This window comes from Vombatus ursinus, unplaced genomic scaffold, assembly GCF_900497805.2.
Source record: "Vombatus ursinus unplaced genomic scaffold, bare-nosed wombat genome assembly UNPS02014802.1, whole genome shotgun sequence".
Taxonomy (NCBI): Eukaryota; Metazoa; Chordata; class Mammalia; order Diprotodontia; family Vombatidae; genus Vombatus; species Vombatus ursinus.
The window spans coordinates 14835916-14861855 of record NW_020954580.1 but is presented as its reverse complement, the minus strand read 5'-3'; the positions used below and the strand labels follow the sequence as shown (position 1 = coordinate 14861855).

The 25940-nt window shown below is 37.8% G+C and overlaps 1 protein-coding gene across 1 annotated transcript in view; it reads left to right on the top strand.

Annotated features, from left to right (window-relative positions):
- Positions 1-25940, top strand: part of CPS1 (carbamoyl-phosphate synthase 1) — a 156515-nt gene that overhangs the window by 34296 nt on the left and 96279 nt on the right. Inside the window, exons 8-16 of the mRNA XM_027873827.1 lie at positions 7726-7815; positions 9494-9622; positions 10425-10531; positions 12562-12703; positions 13423-13500; positions 15126-15224; positions 15992-16087; positions 23262-23451; positions 25445-25602. Coding sequence (XP_027729628.1) covers positions 7726-7815; positions 9494-9622; positions 10425-10531; positions 12562-12703; positions 13423-13500; positions 15126-15224; positions 15992-16087; positions 23262-23451; positions 25445-25602 — 1089 coding nt within the window. The remainder of the gene's footprint in view (positions 1-7725; positions 7816-9493; positions 9623-10424; positions 10532-12561; positions 12704-13422; positions 13501-15125; positions 15225-15991; positions 16088-23261; positions 23452-25444; positions 25603-25940) is intronic.

The following is a 25940-nucleotide window of genomic DNA, read 5'->3' as shown; positions in this document are numbered from 1 at the left end:
TGGGGTCACAAAGAGTAGCACACGCCTGAAAATGACCACACAATGGCAACAACAGAGATTGAAGAGGGATTAGCTGTTTTAGCCTATCTATCACTTAGCCTGCTACCTCCTAGATATTAATGAATTGGAGTGTCTTTTCAAAGGGCTGCCTACGTGGTTCAAGAGCTTACTTTTTGGTGCAGTTAGCTAGAAAACTCTGGCCAGTGAAATAGAGACTTCAGGTTCAAGAGGAATCTGGGATTCTGACCTATGGTGATAAAGGCATTTTATTGTTCAGGTTCTCTTGTATCTATTTATGTATCAATCAGCCTACCATTTTTACATGTGAAATTTAGAGGGAAATGAGTAAACTGAAGGGATTTGAGAAAAGGATCACTTGGAGTCAAATCACTATGACCTTAAAAGAAGTAGACCAAATTTAGATGCCCAGAAATACTGATGAATGTTTAATCTCTTAGTCTCCCCTGAAGATCTGCACTACTGTAAAAACCTAAATGACCATTTCTAGTCCATCCTTCAGATAGTTAGCTGCCAAAATAAACTCTGACCATGTCATTCTTGCCTCAGAAATCTTTAGGAGCTCCCTCTTGCCTTAGGCTGTGCTTAGAGCTTTCCACATTCTGTCACCGGCCTACTCTTCCAGCACTGCTTCACATTACTCCTGTTCATACACTTTAGGTTCTATCCAAAATATAGCCCTAGTTTTTCTCTAAATTTTACATTTCATTTCCCTCTACTCTGTATATACATAAGGCCCCTCTTCCAGCCCCCATGCCTGGAATGCATACTTTCCTGATCCCTAATTCTTAGACCCTTCATGTTCCTTGAGAACTTTCAGGAGCCTATTCCTTCAAGAAACCTTCTCTAAACCCCTAGTTATTTGTGTGCTCTCCTGCTCAAATGAGTCTTTGCTTGTGTACATGTTTTATCTCTTTAGTTATTAGTGGATTGTAAGATTCTTGAGGACAAGAATGGTTTTATTTTAATTTTTGTTTTCATATTCCCAGCAAATGGTCTATAGTAGGAGCCTAATAATTATTTTTAGAATTGAATTGGATAGTATCCTTTAAATAAAAAGTAATATTTGAAGGAAACTAAGTCATTTGAAAAAATAATTTCATGATAACTCATTGTTCTTTTTTTAGCTGGAATAGAGTATTCTACTTACCTGTTAAAACGAGATTAATTTAAATAATTTTGTGAGGTGCTTTATGCAGGTCAATGTCATTTCAGAAAGTAAACTTTGGACATATTAGATTAGTTTCATTAAATTTAGTTTCATTTGATGACCATCAGGACAACTGGCAGGCAGTCCTGATGACTATCTGGCTCTGCCACTTACTGTGTGACATTAAGGATATCACTTAACTTTTCTGGGCCTCATCTGTAAAATGAGAGTATTAGACTAGATGGACTTTGAGGTCCTCATTTGTGCTTCTGTTGTCCTGTAAGTCCTATCAGATCCTCATTTCACCAGATCAGTTTTAACAAGGGAATTAAATTTGTGGATTTTTCTATGAAAATAAAGAAATTCACTGAAATCTATCCAGTGCTCTTGTTAGAAAGTCTTCAGAGACCCTGTCACCTCAAACCCAGTACTTGTTTTTACAATTTACATGTACTATACACCACTCTTTGTTCCCTTTTAATTCTGAACAATTCCTATGTCAAACATAAAAAGATGCCATTTCTGTCCTGGGTCATGGAGTTTCAAAATATTAATCCAACCTCTGAGTTTAAGTTTCTTAGAGAGCTTTGGACTAGAAAATCTGAAAGGGCTGTTGCAACTCTACTATAACAATGACTCTGTGATTCAATGTGTGAGCCTGGCAAATTTGTACTGATGGGCTGTGTGCTCTGAAGGAACTAGTAGGGAGACTCCAATTCTTTGGTTGGCTTTGATCATCTTCTCACTTCCAAGGATTCACACTCAGCCCTGGACAAACTTGCTCCCTTTCTCTTCTTGCTCTTTCCTTCTTTTCTTTATCACATGTAAGCCATTCCCTTTTAACATCCAGCTCCCAAACTGATCGTTAGTAGTCAGAGTGGGTGGAAGAGAAGAGCTCCTGTTTCCTTTTCCTGGCCCATCTCAAGGCCTGATTTTGTCCATTTTTTTTTAAGTTTAACATTGCAGACAATGCAGCTACTTCCATCATCAGTATAAAAGCATTACGACCTAGTTCTTGGTTTTCTTATCTGTAAAAGTGGGGTGGCGGTGGATAATATAGCCTGTGAGGTCCCTTCTACCTCTGGCTTTGTGATCCTATAATCTTAATAGTCAATTGAAGTGATATTATCACAGATAAAGAACAACAATAACATTCTGATAAGAATAGCTACACAGAAAATATACATGAGCATCTGTCTCAAATTGTAAAAATCTGAATTTATTAACATTTAAATTTATTTTAAAATTTTTTCTTAAATTTTCTGGCTTCCCTATTCGGAAGCTAAAAGTGTGTGATGAAATAGAGGCTTTGTATGTTACAAAATTCATTCTGATTGCATTGAAGCTCATACCCCCTATCTAGCTTAGATAGCACCCACTCTGTGGGGTCTTTAGAAAGGATGTTTTCCCCCTCACGGGTAAGCATTCACCTGTGAAATGATTTAGTTTGTCACCCAGCACCAACTAAAATTACTATGGAGAGCAGCATCTCCTCATGAAAGTTCCAGCTATAAAATATTCTGATGTACCAGGGGGCCTCCAAAGGGGTTATTATCAAAGTAAAAATAGCCCAATCAGTTTCACGGCAGTACAGAAGGAACCCAACTTGAAGGAGAGACAGTCAGTATCTCCAACTGCTGTGGGCTTTGTCCTGTCATAAGGGAGCAGAAAGCTTTGCCCTTGGGGATGAGAAATGCAACCAATCCAGCCTCCTGACTCTGTTGATGGGTAATGACAAATACTTTTAACATACTTAACATTAAGAAGCATTCTGCTGAGTCAAGAAGACAAGTTGTTGAGGCAAACAGATTGCTGTAAATGTAGTTAACATCCTCTTGGCCATTTATGGATTATGTACCTCACATTTTGAATGCCAGATAATATCATAAGGAAAGCTATGGCACCATATCCAATCCAATTCAACACATATCTATTAAGTGCCTGTGTGTAGCATGGCACTGTGCTGGGCCCTTCCTTAGCATAAAGAAGGGGAGCTTATAGTCTAATGGAGGGAAGGAGCATATGGCATGTGTACAGATAATGGTTATGGTAGGAAGAATAGATATAAGTAATGGACATATTGAGTCAGAGTGCTCTGTGAATTTTCAACAGGGACATCACTTTCAGTCTGGGAGATCAGGACAGGTCTTTGGAGGAAGCAGTGCCTGAGCTGGGTCTCACAAAATTTTTGTGATGGACGTAGATGTGGAGGGTGTACATCCTAACTATGGGGTGAGGGAGAGAGAGTGTGCATGCATAGAAGGAGGAGAGGGCACAATAACTCAGCATGACTGGAACAAATGCATGAAAAGAGGAAGAGTCAGATAATAGATGTTTAAACATCAGACGAAGAAATGCGTGATGTGGCGTGGTGCAATGGAAAGAAGGCTGCCTGTGGAGTCTGACCACCTTAGTTTAAATGCTGACTTTACCACTTTGTGACCTTAAGCAGTCACCGAACACCTTTGGGTCTCAGTTTCCTCATTTGTAAAATAAGGCAGTTGGCTATGATTTCCTCTAAGTTCCCTTCTAGCTTTAAATCTATGATCCTATGCTTTTATCATCCTATAGGCAATAGGAAAGTATGGAAGGTTTTAGGATTGGAAAATTAAATAATCAGACCTGTGCATTATTTAGAAGACTGGCCACTATCTGAAGAATGGAATCCAGAGCAGTGCCACTTGCTACTGCAGTGACTTTGTGCAAGTCAATTGACTTTTCTCAGGTTTTGCCAGATCTAGATCTTTCCCCTCTACATTATTTCTTTTGGTTATCACATAAGCTCTCATAATTTCAGTTATCATTTCAATATGGATGACTCTCAGATTTACATTTCCAGCCCTCATCTCTCTCCTGACCTCCTGTTTTGTGTCTCCAAGTGCCTATTTAGACATCTTATACTTTCCTCCCAAACCTTTCCCTCTTCCTAATTTTTCCTGTTACTATCAAGGGTACCACCAACTTCCCAGTCACACAGGCTTACAGTCTAGGTATCATCCTCAACTTCTCACTCTTTCTCACACTCCTCCTTATCCAAGCAATGGTTTGGTCCTGTTGTTTTCATCTTCATGACATCTTTCTTATATGCCTCCTTCTCGCTAACATTGACACCACCTTGGTGCACACCCTTGTCAGCTTACTCAACCGTCACGTTGATTTTCCTAAGGAAAGATTTGACCATGTCACCCTCTCTCCCATTCAATAAATGCCAGTGACTCCATATTATCTCTAGGATCAGATATAAAACCCTCTGTGTGTCTTTTAAAGTCTTTCATAATAGGCTCCTTTCTATCCTTCTTGTACCTTACTCTTCTCAATGTACTCTGTGATCCCCTGACACTATCTGCTATTCCTCACCTAAGACACTCCATCTACTGAATGTGAGCCTTTTTCCTGGATGCTGTCCATGACCGGAATGCTTTCCCTCTTCATCTCCACCTCCTAGCTTTGCTAAACCCCTTCAAGTCTCAGCTAAAGTCCCACCTTCTTTTAGAAGCCTTTCTTAGTCCTTTTTAATCTTAGTGAGATTCCCCTTGAGCTTACTTCCAATTTATCATGTTTATCTCGTTTGTACACAGTAGTTTGCATATTGTCTCCCCCAATTAGGCTGTGGGATCCTGGAGAAGAAAGACTGTTTTTGCCTTTGTTGTATCCCCAGCACAGTGACTGGCTGGATAGTAGGTGCTTAATACATGCTTGTTGATTGAATGACTGACCCTATGGTTCTAGCCCAAACAAAATATGATGAGGTCCTGAGCTAGGATGGTGGCAGTGTGAGTAGAAAATAGAAAACAGATTTGAGAGATGTTGTGTTAGTAAAATAGGGCACAGGTGGCAATTGGTTATATGCGGGGAGATGACAGAAGGGAAGAGACAAAGATGAGTCATCTGAGTTGAGTTTGGACTGCCTCTCTGAAGGGTTCTATAGCATGAGATTGCAAATCTAAGACCTGCCGCTAGACGGCAGTGTGATCCCTTTAGATAAGTTACCTCTGTAACCTCACTGAGCCCCTAGAGTTTTCTGATTTGAGAGATTCCTCAGGACCCATTGTGAACAGCCAAGCTGGAGTTTAGTTACCCTGAGAAAGAATGTCTGGCATCTCTTTTTTATTGGGTTTTATTTTAGAAAAGTTGGAAGGAAAAATACTTAGAGACTTCAAAGATTTGCAACTTACTTGGTTTGAAGATTTCTTCCACTGACATAGATTCACAACTCCCTTATAACATGCACACTCTTTGAGAGTTATGGTGGCCAAAAAAAAAAATCATTACTCCATGCCCAGCTGAATGAGAAGAGGCAACGTGCTGAAGTGGGGAGGTGCTCGATTTTAATCCCATGTCTATCACTACCTGTGAGACCTGAGTAAGTCACAGCTTCCCTGGGCTTCAGTTTCCTCATCTGGAAAATGGAGGTGGTGGGCTAGGTGACCTTGAATGTTCCTTCCAGTACTAGATCTTTTGATCTATTAGAAGCTTCTGTGACTGGGCTGAGGAATAAACATTCCTCAGATAACAGACACGCAGTCTGTCATCAGTCCATACTTGTTCTCAAAGCCTTGTCAGATTTTATTCTCTTGGCATAGCTTTTGAGACCCCAGGGGGACCTCTGGTTCACAGTGGAGTGCTGGGGAGAAGAGCATAGTGGAGAGAATGAAAGACTGTTTAAGACGCAAATCTTGATTTTTGCTCAAGTGAAATGTAATATTCTTAACTAATAATTCTTAGAGTATTTGATTTAGAACTGAAAGGGACCTTGGAGGCATCAAACCTCTCATTTTATAGTTAAAGAAACTGAAGCCAAGAAAGTGTAGTTGACCTGGCCAGGGTTACATAAGGAGTAAGTAGCAGAACTTAGGTTGAAATCTATATTCTGTGACTCCGAATCCAGTGTTTTTTCACTGTACCATAATTTTACTGGTGGTACTATATGACCATGAGTTATGGGACACATCAGTCTCTGAAGAATTCAAGGTGTAGCTCATCCAAAAGACAATAGGGAGGCATATGGGTACAAGGATGCTGCAACATATTACCAATGAAAAATTGTGCAGATGAAGTGTAAAGGATATCATCAGAAAGATGTCTGCCCAGACAAAGATGTGAGAGAGCCATACAAATGATAACCAGGTGATAGCCTGCCTGCATGGTCCATTGGTGTTAATTCAATATCAAGAGATGGAGACCAAGGTTCCAGCTTCTTGGGTACTTCCCTCTTCCCTAACCCCGTTCCCTTTCTCCCACTATATTAAAGTCTTAATGGGAGGGTATTAATAAGAGTTACAGAGATAAGTTGGCTTGGATAGGTTTTAAACTGTACCATAGGATGGAATATGCAGATTAATGAAGTTATAGATCTCTTGTTATTTGGTTGTTTCAGTTGTGTCTGACTCTTCATGACCCCATTTGAAATTTTTGAGACAAAGATCCTGGATTGGTTTTCCCTTTACTTCTCCATCTTTTATGGATGAGTAAATGGAGGCAAACATGGTTAAGTGACTTACTCAGGGTTACAAAGATAGTAAGTGTCTGAGGTCAGATTTGAACTCATCTTCCTGACTTCAGGATTAGCACTCTATGTACTGTGCCATCTAGCTGCCCAAATTATAGATCTATTAACGTATAATTAGTTGTCCTGTCTAGTTCTAATATCCAATGTCTATGATTTCATATAAACATCTTAACTTTTAAAAATTCCTCTAAAGGTAGAAAGCCTTTTTCAGCCAAGTAGATTTCAGCTTTCATCCTGTCACACAACTAAAAGATGGTTATCATTTAGAAAGTTGTGAAAAACTCTCGGGAAAGGTCGAAGAAGTTTAATGCTAAAAGTAAGAATTAAATTGAGAAGTTCAGACCCCTATGTCCTCTGTCCATTTCTGCCATTTTGTGACTTTGGGTTGTGGTCAGATTGTTTTTCCCTAATGTCAAAGTGGTACTTAAAGTTGAGTTAATGACTATGAAGTGCTTTGATACCCCATTATGAAATCTGACCTCTAAACACAGAGTTTTTCCAAAACAACCTAGGGGGACCACTGGTCTATACCAGGCTAGTCATCTCATACTGATTTTTTAATACTTCAGAATCTTTGCATAGACTTATTACACAGTCACTCAGCTCTGCCACATCCTATCTTTATTGCAAGCTGAGAATCAAGTGGTGTTTAAGGCATGATGTATCTATTACCGCATCTGTCTAGTGCTGAATCAGACAATAATACTTGAAAATTCCATTGCCGCTAGCTGTTAATGAGGCAAAACATGGGAAAGATGGTCGTTAACTATGGAAACAACCAAGTTCTTAGGGATCATTGTTATTACTGTAATCAACAGTATATATAAAACAGCAAAGTACATTTTAAAAAATTTCATAAAAAAGATTCAATCTGTGGCACTTGCTGAGCCTTTCTTGCAAATTGATTGTTAACTGCCAGTCACTCCCCAGTAGTTAGCAATCAATCTGCCACCAGTCTAAGTGCAAAACATCCCCAAATGCGTTTATGATATTGGTGTGTCACTCACAATAGTAGCGTCCCTCTAACTCTCTTGATTTCAAAATGCAGGATGTCAAGGTGTATGGCAAAGGGAATCCTGTTAGAGTGGTTGCTGTAGACTGTGGAATAAAGCAGAATGTAATCCGTTTACTAGTGAAGGTAAGTCATTCCCATCCTCACTGTTTTCTTTGGAGTGAGGATTTCTCATATTTTGCTTTTTTTGGGAGTTTTTTGATGCTTGGTTGAAGACAACCACAGAATTGTTGCCTTGGTCATTGGAGGATGCTTCTGGGGGTAGTAGGTTTCCCTTGGCTGTTTGGTTCACTAAGGGAAAACCTTTTCATTTTAATTGTGCTGGAGACAGAATAGAAAAAGTCCTGGATAAGGAGTCAAAGGATGGGAGAGACTCCTTCACTCATTGTCTCTTTGAACGTGGGCAAGTCCCTTTCCCTCTCTGGGCTTCAATATCCTCATGTTTCAAATGAGGGAATTGGACTAGATATGATCCTATAATCCTACTTATTAGATGTCAAAGAACTCTCTAGCTCTCAGCACAGAAAAAGCAATTGAATACCTGTTCTTCTTTACTGAAAAGAGAATGGATGCTTTCTGTCCCATTCCATGATGCTCTGGGATATGCCAGGTGGGCACCAAAGAACTGGAGAAAGCCCTTGATTGCATTATATATGCCTAGTCTTTGCATGCCCTGACCTGGTGCTTCTACTGTTACTGTGTCTTGAGATAGCACAGGCTTAATAAAAGTTCTTCATATTAATTTTGACTTAACAAATTCAGGCAATCCTTGCAAATTCCTTAGAGGGTGGTATTTTTTTTTCCTTTTGAGGCATTCTGTGGTTATTATTTTTCCCTGAGGAAACAATTTACTTTGATGACAGAATTTCCCCTTCCCCTTTCCTTTCTCAAGATTAGCGTTGTCCAAAGACTAATTCCAAAACATCTCAAATTATTGACAGCCCATTATTAACCTTGGGATATACTTAACAGTGAATATGTACTTTGTATCTATTTTGATGTAAAAGAATTTATATTCTCATATCCAAAATCAGTCTGACAAAATTAATCATCATTTCATAGAAAATGTAGTCAGACGCTGGGGAAGAAAGTTGATTAACAGGTAATGAAGAAAAGGTACCCACAGGGTAATGTTAAGGAAGGTCAGGGGCAGGCCAGCATGAACTATACAGAAAAAACATTTCTCATTTATTTCTTAACCCTCTTTGATTCTGGATAATAAATATATCCTGTGTGTAGTATGATCTTAATTATGGAGTTTTTGTATACATACCACTTCTTAAATCTATAAAAAGGTGTATTTTTTGCTTTGTAAGAGCCAACTTGAATGGAGTATATTCTCAGTTTTCTGTTATCTAAATGGCACTATTTGAATCACATAAAATACAATGACCTTCTGAAAGAATTTCTTATTTGGCAAAACAAAGCTCCTTGTTATTTGAATTGTGGACTTGATATTTTTTTTTTTCAGGAGAGTGGTTAGGTAACAATAATAATGATGACAGTATAATGCTTTAAGGTTTGCAAAGCACTTTACATTTATCCTTTTTGATCCTTACAACAACCCTGTGAAGTAGGTGCTATTTTTATCCCCATTTTCCAGATGAGGAAACTGAGCCTGAAAAAGGCCTTGTCCAGGGTTACACAGCTATCTCACTATATATATATTCCAAACAACCCTTCCTCATTATTTATCTCATGTTTCTTTTTCTTTTGCTCTTTTTTATTTCTTCTCACTTAATAGTATTAATTGTTTCCAATTACATGTAAAGATAGTTTTCAACATTTATGTTTCTTTTTCTAGAGAGGAGCTGAAGTACATTTAGTTCCTTGGAATCATGATTTCACCAAGATGGAATATGATGGACTTTTAATAGCTGGAGGGCCTGGAAACCCAGCTCTTGCACAGCCTCTAATTCAGAATGTCAAGAAGGTACAGTGTGCATGGAGTTTGTGTGTAGGTTGGTAGATAGAGGGTCATTTGTGGTGAGAGTGCTATGAAGAATTTCCTTTAACATTGGAGGGTTTTTAAAAAAAATTATTTGTTTCAATGTAAACATTCTTTGTGTCTCTCAGAGGCAGCAAAGATAAATTATTCTACTGGGAAAACAAGTAGGAGAGAGAGTGCCGGAGATAATGGAACCTGTTCCTCAGGCCAAAAAAAGCAACTTTCAGGCCATTCCATAGGATCGGGACGATGATACCCAATTTTCATCTACCCAATATACATCTACCCTCTATATCTGCAGTGTTAGAACAAGATAATTCACATTCATGAAGATGACCTTATTCTTTAGAAAGTTATGCAGGACAGGAAATCTAATGCTTAAAATAGGCAGTTAGTTTGTAAATTCAGGCCTTTAGGTCCCTTTTCTAGCATATTCATTCTTCATTTTCTGACTTTGGGAAAATGATTCTTGAGAAAATGCTTGTGGAGATGGCATTTTCCCTTCCTCACGGTAGTATAAGATCTTAAAGCATCTATCAAGAAGGATTAAACTATGCTTGGTTTAGTTTTAGTGTTGATGTATTTTACTGCTTTCTGAGTCTTTGAAAAGTGTCACTTGTTAAGGGTATCTACTGTCCTTCAGTTAACCAGAGGTTTTGCCCAATTAGTTGAAATGCCATTCCATGTAATTGGGTTCATCCTATACTGATAGAGAAGAAAAGCTTTACTATTAGTGCCCTTTCTGAGTTATCAATATGTGGAACTAATAACAGTCTTTCCTTTACAGGTCTTGGAGAGTGATCGTAAAGAGCCTGTGTTTGGAATTAGTACAGGGAATTTAATAACAGGATTAGCAGCTGGAGGCAAGACCTACAAAATGGCCATGGCCAACAGGTAGGCAAGAGCTGTCTCAAAACAAAGAAGGGACTAGGGACAACTTTTTTCCATTTTTGATTTAGTCATGTTAGCCACCCAAGTCCTATGGAGAGCTAGGCAGGACACCTTCAGAAAGCCTGCCACACAACACTTTGGGCATTACACATAGATGGCTATAATGTTCCATGGCTCCTCCTGTTATAATGCATACTGGTGTGCGCAGCGGAGCTAACGTCACCTACAGCATCTGCTGCCGTTCTACACATTACAACCTCTGACTGAATATCCAAGGTCATGTATTTTGTGCATGGAAAGAAAGCCTTTCCTCAAAGATACCTTTGCTGTCATTTGTATCTACTTCTGAAATTAAACAAGTTCTTAATGGTTAGAGATAGTGGCATAGCCAGTAATTCTGCTTTTCAAACAAGGAAGGCAATGATGTAAAATGTAAATAATAGTCTAGTTTCGTAAAAGTGCTGTTATCTATAAATGGCCAGATCAATCCAACCTAGGATTATGAAATATTGAGAGCTGGAAAGGTTACTGTCTTTCTTAATCCTATGCTTTACAGATGAGAAACCTGAATCCCAGAGGAAAAGTGATTTCTTCAAAGTCATGCAATTAATCATTCTATCAATCTGTCCATCAATCAACAAACATTTAATAAGTGCTTACTCTGTGCCAGGTCTGAGACAGGGGCAGCACGATGTAATGAGTGAAGAGCTGACCTTGAAACTAGCAAGGCCTGAGTTCACCTCTCGTCTTTGACACATAGTAACCCTGGGCAAGTCACTTAGCTTTTCAGTGCTTTGAACAACTCCCTAAGACTGTAAGTTGAAGAGAAGGTTGTACCTTGCAGTAGTAGAGGGAGTTTACTCACCTGGGAATTCCCTTTGCAAATGAAATTAGAGGTCTAGTGCCTATCCTGATGTGCCAGGTACTAGGCTGAGTGGTTGTGGTGCAAAGAAAGATAAAAACACAAAAATGACCCCTGCACTTACATATTAATGGGGGAAGTGATAAGACTGGCACTCAGATGAGGTCTTCTGAGCCTTTTCTTCAATCCCTGTTTCCTCACGTGTAAAGTGAGGATAATAATAGCTATAGAACCTAACTCAAATGAGATAATATATGTATAAAATAGAGTAATGACAATAATTAATAGTTCTTATAATAGTATGGTAACAGTAATGAATAGTAATGACAACAACAGTGTTAATGTCATTACCATTCATGATAGTTCTATGATATTCTTTGGAAAATTTGCTTTGAATTCAGGATATTAGCAACATTTTAAAATGAAAAAAAAACTGAGAAACTTGAGTTGGTGGTTCCTTATATACTTTCCCCCAAATTATATTAATTTAATCAACAGTAATATGGTACAGTGGCCAGATCATGGGGTTTGTAATCAGAGGATCTCAGTTCAAATCTAGCCTCTGATACTTCTTACCTACATGATCTCAGGAAAGTTATTTAACTTCCCTGGACCTCAAGCTCCCTCATATGTGAAATGAGGGTACTGGCCTAAGGTCCCTTCCTTCCTAAGGTCACTACCTTCCTTCCTTCCTTCCTTCCTTCCTTCCTTCCTTCCTTCCTTCCTTCCTTCCTTCCTTCCTTCTTTCCTTCCTTCCTTCCTTCCTTCCACAGAATTATCCACAACTATTTCATGTACTTGGTAGCTTTCTCTTTATTTCCTCTTAAAACTCTTAATACTTGCTTTGTGAATTTTTTTGAAGCCTTTGAGTAAATAGCTTAACATGTTTGTCAGTTTCTGTAAAGTCAGAGAATAACTTTAAACCGCATCATCTAGAGTGCAATTCTCCCTTCTCTAAGTCCAATTAAAGAAGTTAAGCACCACACCAGGCGTCCAGTATTGATTTTTGTTGGTAAAATGCCTGGATGGGATTAACAATTTGTGACTCCTCTTGAGAGCAACTGAAACCAAAAGTTTCTTGGTTACTTCCTATTGACGACCTTATTGACTAAAGCATTTCTACACTTGCTTCATCTTTTTTTCTCATTTATTTTTCTCCTTTGATTTTTAGAGGGCAGAACCAGCCAGTGTTGAATATCACAAATAGACAGGCCTTTATTACTGCTCAGAACCATGGATATGCACTGGACAGCAGCAGCCTCCCTGCTGGCTGGAAACCACTGTTCATGAATGTCAATGATCAAACAAATGAAGTAAGCACTTTCTTTAAATCTTTCTTGGAAGCGATGAGAAGCAGGGGGCTTATATTACCCTGCTATTCCGTTTATATATGCCCCTGCTTGTACAAACGTGCTCTCTTTTTAGGAACAATTTTATAGGTCATTTGGCACAGTTAGCTGCTTGTTAAAAGGTATTTTCTTTTTACTTTTTATCGTCAGTTGATGCCTTTGGCATCCCTATGCCTGAGGTGTCACTGTGCTCATAGCATTGATTAAGGAGTAACATTGGTGTTCAGTATACAATAGGAGTTCAGTCTAGTTCTGACCCATCATTAAGGGATGAAGGTTTAGGATGACCTGGTCACTTATATAAGACCCACTTTGGACTCAAGGAGGCCCCGAGTTTTTGTCCTTATAGTGGGTCATCTGATAAAAACTTTAGGAAGCAACTTAGTCCTGGGTTGATAAAACCACAGATCAAAATATCTTCTTAAAGATGACCAGTGGACTCTAGACCAGATCAGAATGCTTCGAAGGCCAACTACCCATAATAATTCTGTCTCCATTTGTCATCTGTCAGGACCAATATTTTCTGCATTCCTGTTCCTAAGATGTTCAGATGTTAAATAGTACTATCTATTAGTTTAGAAAGGTCTCTTGAGCAGTGTTCCTCTAAGTTTCCTATTTGAACTTTGTTATACCAGTAAAAACCATTACCAAAGCTTGATTTTTCCTTCTTCTTGTTCTTTCAGGGAATTATGCATGAGAGCAAACCAATCTTCACCGTCCAGTTCCACCCAGAAGTCAGTCCAGGGCCAACAGACACAGAGGTATGTCAGAAGGATAATTTCTGTTAAGTAAATAGATTTTTATTACTGAACATTTATAAGAAATAGAAAGAAACCAGAACAACCATCCAGGCCTTTGTGTAGTTATTTGGGAAATGTTTGGTTAACAAGTTTAGTATTAAAATTTCTTTTTGACTGTCATAGAGGAAGTTTTCTTTTTTGAAAAAAAAATTGGGAAAGTCCTTAGGAAACCAGATGCTATTTTTGTATAAATCCATTATCATTCCAATACATTTCAGTTCTCAAGTTTACAATTGTTGGGCTATGCTAATAAATTCCCTCTTGCTCTCTCTTGTTCTCATAACTGAAATGAAATTTTAATCCCCCATCTGTGACTTCACAAAAATCCCTATGGCAACTGGTTGTGTAGCCACTGAGGATGAATAAGCAGCAGCAGGAGAAGTTAGGGTATTGAGGGTGTTGGGAAGGAAAGACGGCATGTGTGCACATAAATAGTATTCAGTCATTTTAAGAAAAGAACCATAAGGAATGCTTAGAGGAGATTTGTTTTTAATTTAAATGTTATTACTTTTGTACATTGTTAGTTAAATGCACAAGGAAGATCTTTTGCTTGAAAGAAGTTCTCTAGGCATTAAGGAGAGATACCTGGGAAATTGGACTTTCCCTTGTGTCATGGTATGGTTTTTTTTTTTTTTTTGCACTGACCATTCTTCTTCAACGTCAACTGGAATATTGTATTCAGAAGGGAAATTTTGTGAAATGAGGAAGGGCCTGAGAAATCCTTGGTCCTCTTCACGAACTATTCCCTTTGCATTGCCTTTTGTGGCATTAGCATTAATCTTTTGCCTCAATATTTGCTGGAAATGCATATTATCATTAGTAGGTGACATATAGAAAGTAAACTCCTTAAGGGTGGTGACTATTGTTTTTGTCTTTGTAATCCTAGTGCCTTGAAGATAGCAGATACTTGTTGAACTGAATTGAATTATATTGACTGCCTAACTTATACCTAAACAAAGTAGAGCTTAAATTGTAACTGTTATTCTTCCCTATCTAATCCACCATGTGCTATTATATGCAACCTTAAATTTGAAAATGTCCTTCTAGTAGATTTATCTCAATTAATAATTGAGAACATTGTATTTAGGATGCACACCAACCTTCCCTATACATGTACATTTTAGTTCTTCCAAATGTTTAGTAAATTAAGGACTGGGACTGAAACTTTTCCTATTTAGTAAAAGTAAAGTTTCTAGTTTCTTGTAAAGAAATAAAGTTTCTGGTTAAGTTTGAGAAAATAAATTCTCTAGTTCTTTGAGTTGTTAGAAATAAAAATATATACAGATTTCCCCCCACTCTCCCTACACACACCTTGTAGGCAACAGTAACTTCAGAGTGAACAAGGGAAAGAACTGAAATCTTTGTGTCAAAGAGTTGAGTTTGAAGGAGTAGAAAAAATGAAGAAATTAAGAACTCCCATCTGTACTCAGAAGGCATTATTTTGAATGTTCATAGATTTTGAGAAACTGATTTTCACTGTGACATTAGTGGGGTGGTAGAACATTGAGGTATGTTTTTGTTGTAATATTTGAAAAAAATAAGATAATTTTGAAATCTCTTAACTATTTGCTTATTTTATTTTACAGTACCTATTTGATTCTTTTTTGTCACTGATAAAGAAGGGGAAAGGAAACACTGTTACATCAGTTCTACCCAAGCCTACACTAGTAGCATCTAGAATTGAGGTCAGTATATATGTACTTATTTTTAGTTTTTATTGTATGGATTTTCATCACAGAATAACGATTTTGAAATGAAGAGTATGAAGAGTAATTGCAAAATCATAAAGAATAAAAATTTCAACCGAAGAGTTTTATTTGTTTCTGATGATGTTTATTAGAATTCTCTTATTTCATATTAACATTAAAAGTCATTTTTTCATCCCAACCCAAGTGGTTGAGTACATGCAAGTAAAAGCCCTTAGTGGAGAGTAGGATTTAGAGTTTTTTACATTCCCATACTACCTAATAAGCCCCAGAAGTACAGATATTTGAGATAGAGTTTGACTCAGATACTGTGAAGAATGGTAGGTGAAAGACTTCTGCTATGAAATATTGTCTTCATCAGTGTCATAAATTTAATAACTTGATATCTCTATATCTAAAAAGCAAATAGAGAAGTAATAATATAATACAATATTGGTGTCTTATGTATTTAAATACATAGTTTCCTATGTGATTCTTTTATCAATGTAATAAGAAACAATGGATTAAAGGCTAGAGGGTATAAATAATTTGTATAAAATATGAGTCACTTTAAACTAAATTTTTGTTAAGGAAATGACTTAAACTCTTGGGTCTACAATGAATTGGAAGATAGATGAATTTATGTATCTTAAATTTTTTTCTCAGTTTAGTAAGCTGAATGAATGAAAATAACTGGATTCTCTTCCCTTTGTTCACCATCCTTCATATGCAACTAACTGATAACAATAATTATCTTTTTAAAAAAGGTTTCCAAAGTCCTTATCCTGGGATCTGGAGGTCTGTCCATTGGCCAGGCAGGCGAATTTGATTACTCAGGATCTCAAGCTGTAAAAGCCATGAAGGTGAGAGAATATTGTGCTTCATCAACACTAGTTTGTGTCCTTGAATGAGTCTGATTAGTGCTTCATTATTTAAAATTTATGACAACATAATTGTTACGAAGTAATTTATAATTGTTTTCTAACTTGTTTCTTCTATGTTTTATATTTCAGAGACTTAGAGCTATTTCAAAAGCCATAATAAATTATGTCTCCTTTTGAAACCTTTATGTTTAGAAAAAAAGTTGTTGATTTTGCCTGGGAACTAAAATTATTTTCCATTATTCTTTAACTTGTCTTATACCGCAAATTATACTCCTTACATTGAAGAACTTCAGCAAGAGGGACTTTTTCACAGAACTGGAGTTGTGTCCCCTGTTCACTCTTTTATTTATGTAATTCCATCATGACCTCTAAATCTTTCAAGATGCATTGAAGGAGAAAGAGGTCTGAAAGCAGGGTTTTCTCTAAGGAATTTGGCCCCCTGGAAGATGCACAGGCCCAAACCCGATTTAGTTCCTGCTAAATTTGGATCTGGCTGATTAAGGCAAAAATAGCCATAGGCCTATCTTCTGTTTGCTGTTCATAATGAATCTGCACTGTCCTTAAGAAAAATTCCAGTTTTCTGTATCATTCACTGAAGAGCCAGCTAGTCACTCTCTTGATTAAGGCTCTCTTCCTTGCCTCTTCCTGGGTAGGATAAGGGTAGAGAACATGGATAGACATATGAAGGCAGGAAAAAGGCACCTTTGTTGGGTTTTTGAGACAAGTGAAACAGGGTTAAGCTCTCATAATAGAGGGTAGGTTGCTACCCCACTTTAGGTCAAGTTGATGTTTGAATTATTATCTGACATATTCTGACTCTCAATGACTTTTTAGAAGGGCGTGCTCCTTGCCATAGAAATAAAGAAGCCAAGCCATCTGGATTACTCTGTATTACAGATTCAAGGGTCTTCAGAAAAACCTTAGAGAGGTTTTCTGTTCTGTTCAGTTTCCCTTTCCCCTTTGCCTAGCTGACCCTAGAAATTGCTTGGGTTGGCTATGTGATAGCAACAACAATTATAGTCATTGATATGAACTTCTTGCCATTTGTGCCTAATTACCATGTGGCACAATAAAAATTATGCATATCATTAAGAAAGAAAAGGTCACAAAGAGCAAGCACTCCCTCTGGATGGACTGATTAGCACCAAGAGCAGAACTAGCAAGGGAAGTAAAGATTCCCAAGGAAGGCCAACTTAGTTGATCAGTTTATAAAAGCTTACTATGCAGCAAAATTTCAATGTTTTTCCTAAGTTCTGTAGAAATAAGAGGAGGAAAGAAAACTTCACAGAACTAGGAGAAGAGCATCTCCCAACCTTTCACTTGGAGATGCAGTTGAATGGTCCTTGTTCCCAAATAAGTATGTTTCTGTAAGGTTACCTTTCTTGTAACTTTTATTTGATTACAGCACCAACTTCTAATCTATATATTCATGTATATTTAGTCTCTGTGGCTTGTCAGACACATAATATTGTATTTTTAGCACTAGCTGAAGGGGGAACTTTTCTTCCTCCCACTAGCAGCCCCTCTTAGTCATTGCAGCACCTAGCAAGATACCAATCCTAAAACCAGGGTTCCATTTTGAAGTTATTATATATTTGCTCTCCAAAAGTCTGGTTTTGGATAATCTAATTCCTTTACTTTATGGAAATATAGCATATTCCTTGAGGATACAGAGGCAAAGTAGATCCTTCTTGCTTTGAAGGCAGGCACTCAACTCCACAAGGCAGTTACTCCATTAGGCTGTTACTGAGGGTGGTCATATATGATCTTTAATCTTCCTATCCCAAACAAGATTTTCGAAGTTTTCCTTAGCCTTTGAAGAACTGTATTTGTTGAGGATGACTTGAAGACCAAGACAAGGCCCTTTTATTATCAAGTGGCCAACTGAATTCTGACTGACCCTGGGAGACCTTTTCTGTGTTTTCCTTCTGTTCTCTTCCTTAGTACCTCCAGTACTTAAGAAAAACATTTGACGTTCACTGTATATACAACCTCAGGCAAGTGATTAGCTAACTTGTCCCTTGGAAATCTTATTTACTTTGCTGGTTCTGATCTTTTACTAATCAAACCATTTCCTTTCCTTTTTTTTTAATGGTAATTTTTATTTATTTTTTTGTTTTCAACATTTACTTCCATAAGATTTTGAGTTCCAAATTTTCACCCCATCTCACCCCTCCCCCCACCCCAAGATGGCATGCATTCTAAATACCCCTTCCCCTAGTCTGTCCTCCCTTCTATCTCTCCCCCCCTTCTCTTATCCCCTTCCCCTTCAATTTTCCTGTAGGGCAGGATGGATTTCTGTACCCCATTTCCTGTATTTCTTATTTCCCAGTTGCATGTGAAAACATTTTTTTTAAAACATGTGTTTTTAAAACTTTGGGTTCCAAATTTTCTCCCTTCCTCCCTCCCCACCCACCCTCATTGATAAGGCAAGCAACTAAATATGGGTTATATATGTGCAGTTATGCAAAACACTTCCATAGTAGATATGCTGTGAAAAACTAACTCTATTTCCCTTAATCCTATCCTGCCCATCCATTTATTCTATTCTTTCTTCTGACCCTGTTCCTCCTCAGAAGTATTTGCTTCTGATTATTCCCTTTCCCAATCTGCCCTCCTCTCTATCATTCCCCTACTCTCTTGTCCCCTTCCCCCTCTATTTTACTGTAGGGTAAGACAGATTTCCACACCCAATTGAGTGTGTATGTTATTGCCTCCTTAAGTCAGATCCTTTGAGAATAAGATTCACTCATTCCCTCTCGCCTTCCCCCATTTCCCCTCCACTGTAAGAGCCTTTTCTTTTCTATTTTTTTTTGTGGGATAATTTACCCCATTCTACTTCTCCCTTTCTCCTCCTGGTATATTCCTCTCTCACCCCTTAATTTTATTCTCCAGATATGACCCCTTCATCTTCAACTCACCCTGTGTCCTCTGTCTATCTATCTATCTATCTATCTATCTACATACATATAATTTTTTCCCTCCAACTACCCTAATACTGATAAAGGTCTCATGAGTTACAAATATCATCTTTCCATGCAGGAATGTAAACATTTCAACCTTAATAAGTCTCTTATGATTTTCTCTTTCCTGTGTACCTCTTCATGTTCCACTTGAGTCTTGTATTTGAAAATCAAATTTTCTATTCAACTCTGGTCTTTTCATTAAGAATGGTTGAAAGTCCTCTATTTCACTGAATGACCATTTTTCCCCCTGCAGGATTATACTCAGTTTTGCTGGGTAGGTGATTCTTGGTTGTAATCCTATCTCCTTTGCTCTCCAGAATATTATATTCCATGCCCTGCGGTCCCTTAATGTAGAAGCAGCTAAATCTTGTGTTATCCTGATTGTGTTTCCACAATACTTGAATTGTTTCTTTTTAGCTGCTTGTAATATTTTCTCCTTGACCTGGGAACTCTAGAATTTGGCTACAATATTCCTAGGAGTTTTCCTTTGGGGATCTCTTTCAGGAGGAGATCGGTGGATTCTTTCAATTTCTATTTTGCCCTCTGGTTCTGAAATATCAGGACAGGTTTCCTTGATAATTTCTTGAAAGATGATGTCAAGACTCTTTTTTTGATCATGGCTTTCAGATAGTCCAATAATTTTAAAATTCTCTCTTCTGGATCTATTTTCCAGGTCAGTTGTTTTTCCAATGAGATATTTCACATTGTTTTCTAATTTTTCATTCTTTTGGATTTGTTTTACAGTGTCTTGATTTCTCATAAAGTCACTAGCTTCCAATTGTTCTATTCTAATTTTTAAGGAAGTACTTTCTTCAGTAATCTTTTGGACTTCCTTTTCCATTTGGCCAGTTTTGCTTTTTAAGGCATTTTTCTCCTCATTGGCTTTTTGGACCTCTTTTGCCATTTGAGTTAGGCTATTTTTTTAAGGTGTTATTTTCTTCAGTATTTTTTTGGGTCTCCTTTAACAGGCTGTTGACTTGTTTTTCATGATTTTCTTGCATCACTCTCAGTTTTTCCTCTACTTCTCTTATTTGCTTCTCAAAATCCCTTTTGAGCTCTTCCAAGGCCTGGGACTGATTCATATTTTTCTTGGAGGCTTTGGATGTAGGAGCTTTGGCTTTGTTGTCTTCTTCTGGTTGTATGTTTTGATCTTCTTTGTCACCAAAGTAAGATAATATAGTCTGACTCTTTTTGCGCTGCTTACTCATGATCCCGGCCAATTACTTGAGTTTTAAACTCTTTGTTAAGGTAAAGGTCTGCTTCCAATGTGAAGAGTGTACTGTCCCAAGCTTCGGGGGTTTGTACAGCTCTTTTCAGAGGTACTTCTTGGGACCTGTAAATTTTCAGTTCTTCCAAGGTGGTCTGATAAGGGGTGAGGTGTTTCCTCTCCACAGCCACAACAAGCTCCACCATGCCAGCATTCCTCCTCGCCCCAGGACCATCCCTCAGAACTGTGAGCCAGGTCCAAACACTGGTAAAGCAAGAGATTCCTGCCTTAGCACTGGCAAAGAGATCGCTGCAATCCCTCTCTAATCAGCCACTGGATTCCCCCTCAGTCTGTGGGCAGAAAGCTCAGGAAAAAGCCACAGCCCTGGGCCATGCTCAAGACTTGTGGGTGAGACCTAGCTCCGCTCTCACCGCAGTCAGACTTTTCCAACTGACCTTCTAAGTCACCTTTGGCTTTTGTGGGTTGAGAAGTCTGGAAACTGCCACAGCTGCCTGCTTTTAAGTCCTCTGAGGCCTGTTCCAGGGTCGCTGCGGCCTGCACGCCCACGCCAAACCGCTCCTCTCCCCACCCGGCACAATATACCTATCTGATCAACCATCCAGGCTGTCTTTGGCTGGAAATTTGTTTCACTCTGTCTTTTTGTGGGTTCTGCTGCTTTAGAATTTGTTTAGAGCCATTTTTTTAGGTATTTGGAGGGCTTTGGGAGAGAGCTCAAGACAGTCACTGCTTTCCCTCTGCCATCTTGGCTCCACCCCCCGAAAACTTTTTTCAGAAGACAATTATGTCCCTAATCAAACCATTTCAAGGCAATGTGACCTTGCCCCTGGCATTGATGTAACACAGTTCATAGAAAATAAGCTCTATTTATAGGAAAGGTGAGTAGGCTTGGGACTATAGTGGAATAAAGGAGGTTAGCAAGTGTCAAGCATGATGTGCCAAGGGTCTTTTACATTTTTTTATCTAAAGGTTTTTGTAATCTAACAGACATCCGTTAAAAAGAAGTAGAACACAACCCATAAATTATATCCTTCATGACTGAATTTATCTTTTCAAAGGTTCTTTCAATCCCCATGTAGGCAGCTAGATGGTGTAATGGATAGAGCAGTGGGTTTGGAATCAGGAAGTTGTTGTTATTGTTCAGTCATTCATTTGTGTCTGATTCTGTTTCCCGGTGGACCACAGCATGCCAGTATTGTCCATGGGGTTTTCTTGGCAAAGACACTTGAATGGTTTGTCATTTCCTTCTCTTAAGGCAAACAGAGGTTAAGTGGCCTGCCCAGGGTCACCCCACTAGTAGGTGTTTGAAGTCAGATTTGTACTCAGGTCTTAGAATTTGCCTCAATTTCCTCATCTGTAAAATGGAGATAATAATAGCACCTATCTTCCAAGACTGTTGTGAGGATCAAATGGAATAATAATTGTAAAGCACTTAGCACAGTGTCTGGCACATATTATGTGCTATATAAATGTTAGCTATTATTATTATTATTATTATTATTCACATTTTATATTCATTTTTCTGAATTATGTTTTAAGTCCATTGAAACATAGCTACCTCTTCCAGTAGTTAGATAGTTAAGGATAAAGTTGACAAACTCAAGAAAATGATGAAAGATTCTCTTCTCTTTTACAATGGAAGCCAGAGTATAATATTGTAGTATTCAATGGTTTCATAATGAGTTAATATTCTTGGAGTGTCTTCCAAGCATTTAATGTTTTTCTGTGTCAAGTTTCATATCTTAATTGAGGAGTTACAACCCACCTTCATCTTATTAGTTAGGGGGATGGCATTCCAGTCAACAAATTCAATGATCAAGTATTAAAGTTTAGCTAAAATCTAATCCCTGCCTTCATGGTGTTTGCATGTCTAAAAGCCTATCATACACAGAAACAAGTAACTATAGTACTGAATAACATGATATGTAGATCTGAGAGGTGTGTTTTTTTCTGGGGGGGGCAAAATTATGATGCACTGGGGAAATCATGAAAAAAGACTTGGAAGTGGCATGTGAGCAGGACTTTCAAGGATTAATAGAAATTCTATAGGCAGAGGGATATGAGAGTAGTAACTATCTTTTGCCTTTTTTTGTATCCTTAAAGAGTAGCACAGTACCCAGCATATAGTGGGCACTTAATGTTTATTGATTGACTGAAGATTTGAAGGACTAGGAGGCAGTCCGTGTGTGCAGTATAATGAACCCTGGAATTGGTGTCATAAGACTCAGGTTCTGATTCTGGATTTATTACTTACTAACTTGTAATGGTGGGGAAGTCGTTTGTCTGTCTGGGCCTTAGCATCCTCATCTGTAAAATGAGCAGTGGAACAAGATTACCTCTAAATTCCATTATAGTTATAAACCTATGATCCTTTGACTATATATAATCCTTTCTTTCAACACATCATTTATTTTAAAAGTTTGATTTAAAAAAAATCAGAATTTAAATATAGTGAGTGAGAGAAAGAGAACCACACTGCTTGCTTTGCTAAGTGTTCCCTCTATCCTGGCATAGAAGGATGTTGTCCTTCATTGCCTATGTGAAGGATTGTCTTGAGGGTCTTTCCAGATGTTAGGAATGAGACAGTGAATATGGAAATCTTCATATATGTATGTACTTTAAAACCATATGGTCATTCGCTTTCTGGATGATGTGTATAGACAGTTGTATAATGTTCTTTCTTATAGCACTACCAGCAGGGATGAAAGCCTAGGAAAAAATGGTCAACTAGAAATAGATTCCTAGAGCCTCAGGCAAAAAGAGAGCACATCAGCTTTCATTTAAAATACATACATTGTGGTTTGGCTTACCAAACAGTAGAGAGGCAAACAGCCTAGCTATTGGGCACAGTTCCATTTTCTACCTCATTCTTTTTTTTTTTCTTGGACTCTGGCAATTTTGGATTTGAAATATGAAAGGAAGGACTGATATTCAGAGTTTTAAATTAGCTTTTATTTTTCAGGAGGAAAATGTGAAAACTGTCTTGATGAACCCCAACATTGCTTCTGTCCAGACCAATGAAGTGGGCTTAAAGCAAGCTGATACTGTCTACTTTCTTCCTATCACTCCTCAGTTTGTTACAGAGGTTATAAAAGCCGAAAGACCAGATGGGTTGATTCTGGGTATGGGTGGCCAGACAGCTCTCAACTGTGGTGAGTTCTTTGAAGCTATTGTTTTTTTGAGCTAGTAGGGTTTTGTCTGCTACATAACAGACAATGTGTCTTAGAGGTTGAACCATGAACAGCTGTAGTCTATATTTTTGTGATAATTTTCTTATAAGAAGTAGAAAATATATTTTTAAATGGAGATGATAACTGTTACTGGGCCCATTTCATAAAGAAACAAAGAGAGAATATGGGAAGTTTAGTGCGTCCCACTGAATGCTTAGTCTTCTGGAGGGAAGGTAAATGGATTTCTAGTTGCTCCTTTTTCTTTGTTTGAAATCCCACTGCTCCCTTCTTTCTATAAAGTAGGAAACTACTTTACTTGATCTTCCTTTTGTTCTTCACAGCTACCACTGGGAATTTTAGGAGAGGAATAAAGAATAATCTGAGATTTGACCAGGTTTTATGTCCTTTGTCCCCTATTGCTTTAGCAACAGACCATAGGATCTTAGAGACCGTCCAGTTCAGTTCCTTTGTTTAAAAGATGCAGAAACTGAAGCTAAGAGAGGCCTAGTGGCATGCTCAGGTCATGCAGGTAGTAAGTGAATAACTGGGATTTGAACCTAATTCAAATCAGTTCAATATCCAATTATTAAATGTCTATTATATTCAAGGTAATCTGCCCTGGGGATATAAAGACAAAAACAAAATAGTCCTTCTACTCAAGCAGGTTACATTCTAGTATAGGGATATAAAATGGACACAGATAAATAGATACAACCCAAGTCTGCCACTCTTAAAACCCATGCTTAAATATTTTAGAATGTAAAAATTCCCTAGGAGTTGAGATTGTTTGATTCATTGTATTTGTATCCCCAAAACCTAGAACAGTGCCTGGCACATAATAGGCACTTAATAAATACTTTTTGATTGATTGGTTTTACAATCTCCAGGCAGGCCTAAATTGCCTAGCAAAGCCTATATATGATAGCTTAGTGGAAAACTACAACCCAAGCTTATTGACTATCTTTAAGCAATATAGACATTTATCTCGGATTACTTAAGGGGTGAGTAAGTGGTAGTGATAAAGAGAGTAGGGAGGTAGAATGAGAGTTTGCTTTGAAATGCTGGAAATGGGTTAATTAAAATCTCAAAGTCTTACAAAAGCCCATGATATTATGACTACAGACTCCCTCCTATTCAACTGTGCTAGTGAATGGTCATTTATTGATTTTAACCATAGCACAGAATAAAATTATCTAATTATGTAGTGGCAAATGTAGTGATCATTAAAGTGTATATGCAAAAAAAATTAAGTGTGTATGCAAATTAAGTGTCATAGCTATCGATTACAGGAAAGTGGAAAAGTCAGATTTTGGTAGGAGATGAACTTATGTACCTCTTGCTAGGTACTCTATAATCTGTAACTAAAACTTGAGGACATAAATTTTATTATACAGAATTTTTCTAAGAGTTGAATAGAATTAGAACCAAACTTTAAGACAAATGGTTATTCTGTAGGTGTTTATAGGCCCACCCTCAGCAATACATTTGGGTACCTCCAGGAAAAAAGTCAGAAAAAAGCCCTTTTAGTATGAGCAAACTCTAAAAGGAATAGCTTTCCAATGGAGAATCACTCTTTTCTTTTGTACATGATAAGATAATAAATTCACGAGTGAAGCCAGAGAGGCAGTGGGAAAGAAGAGTTATAATATTGGAACCTTTAGGAGGAATTTATTTTTAGATCTCAAAATTCTCTTACCACTTCAATACTCATGTCCTTGTCGTGAGCAACAGTATTATTATTCCCATTTAAATAAATTCACTTGCATAGATGATGGCGATAGTTGTCATTTTGTTAGGATCTACCCAGGATACTTAAATCAGTGTTGTTTTCTTTAGGCTATCACACCAAAGTCCATTATGGCTTCTTGAAGTTAAGTTTTAGGAAAAAATACTGTATAGCTGGGTTTGCTAAAGGAGAGGTCAGAAGCTAATCTGAAATTCCCCAAACAGCACTTTGTGTTTGGTCCTTCGGCAGGAGTGGAGCTGTTCAAAAGAGGAGTGCTGAAAGAATATGGTGTAAAAGTCCTGGGAACTTCAGTTGAATCTATCATGGCTACTGAGGACAGACAACTCTTCTCAGACAAACTGAATGAGATTAATGAAAAGATTGCTCCCAGCTTTGCAGTTGAGACGGTGAGGAAATGGTGCCACTATTTATTTTGGGGTTGTGGGGATACTACTCATGGTGCACAATAATCATGGTTAAACTCGTATGTGTGTACATGCACAATGCATGCATGCATATATGCATAGATTTATATACACATATATATTCAATCTCCTAGAAACTCATGTCTTTTCAGTAGCATCTGTGTAAGAAATATTGGGTACAGGTCTTATATTAATTTTACAGATGGAGAAACATAAGTGAAGAGATTAAGTGACAGACTACAGGTCATTCTGTAGGTCAATGATACAAGTGTCACTGGAACTCAAGTTCTTTGGTCTGAAAATCAGTGTGGCACTTGCTT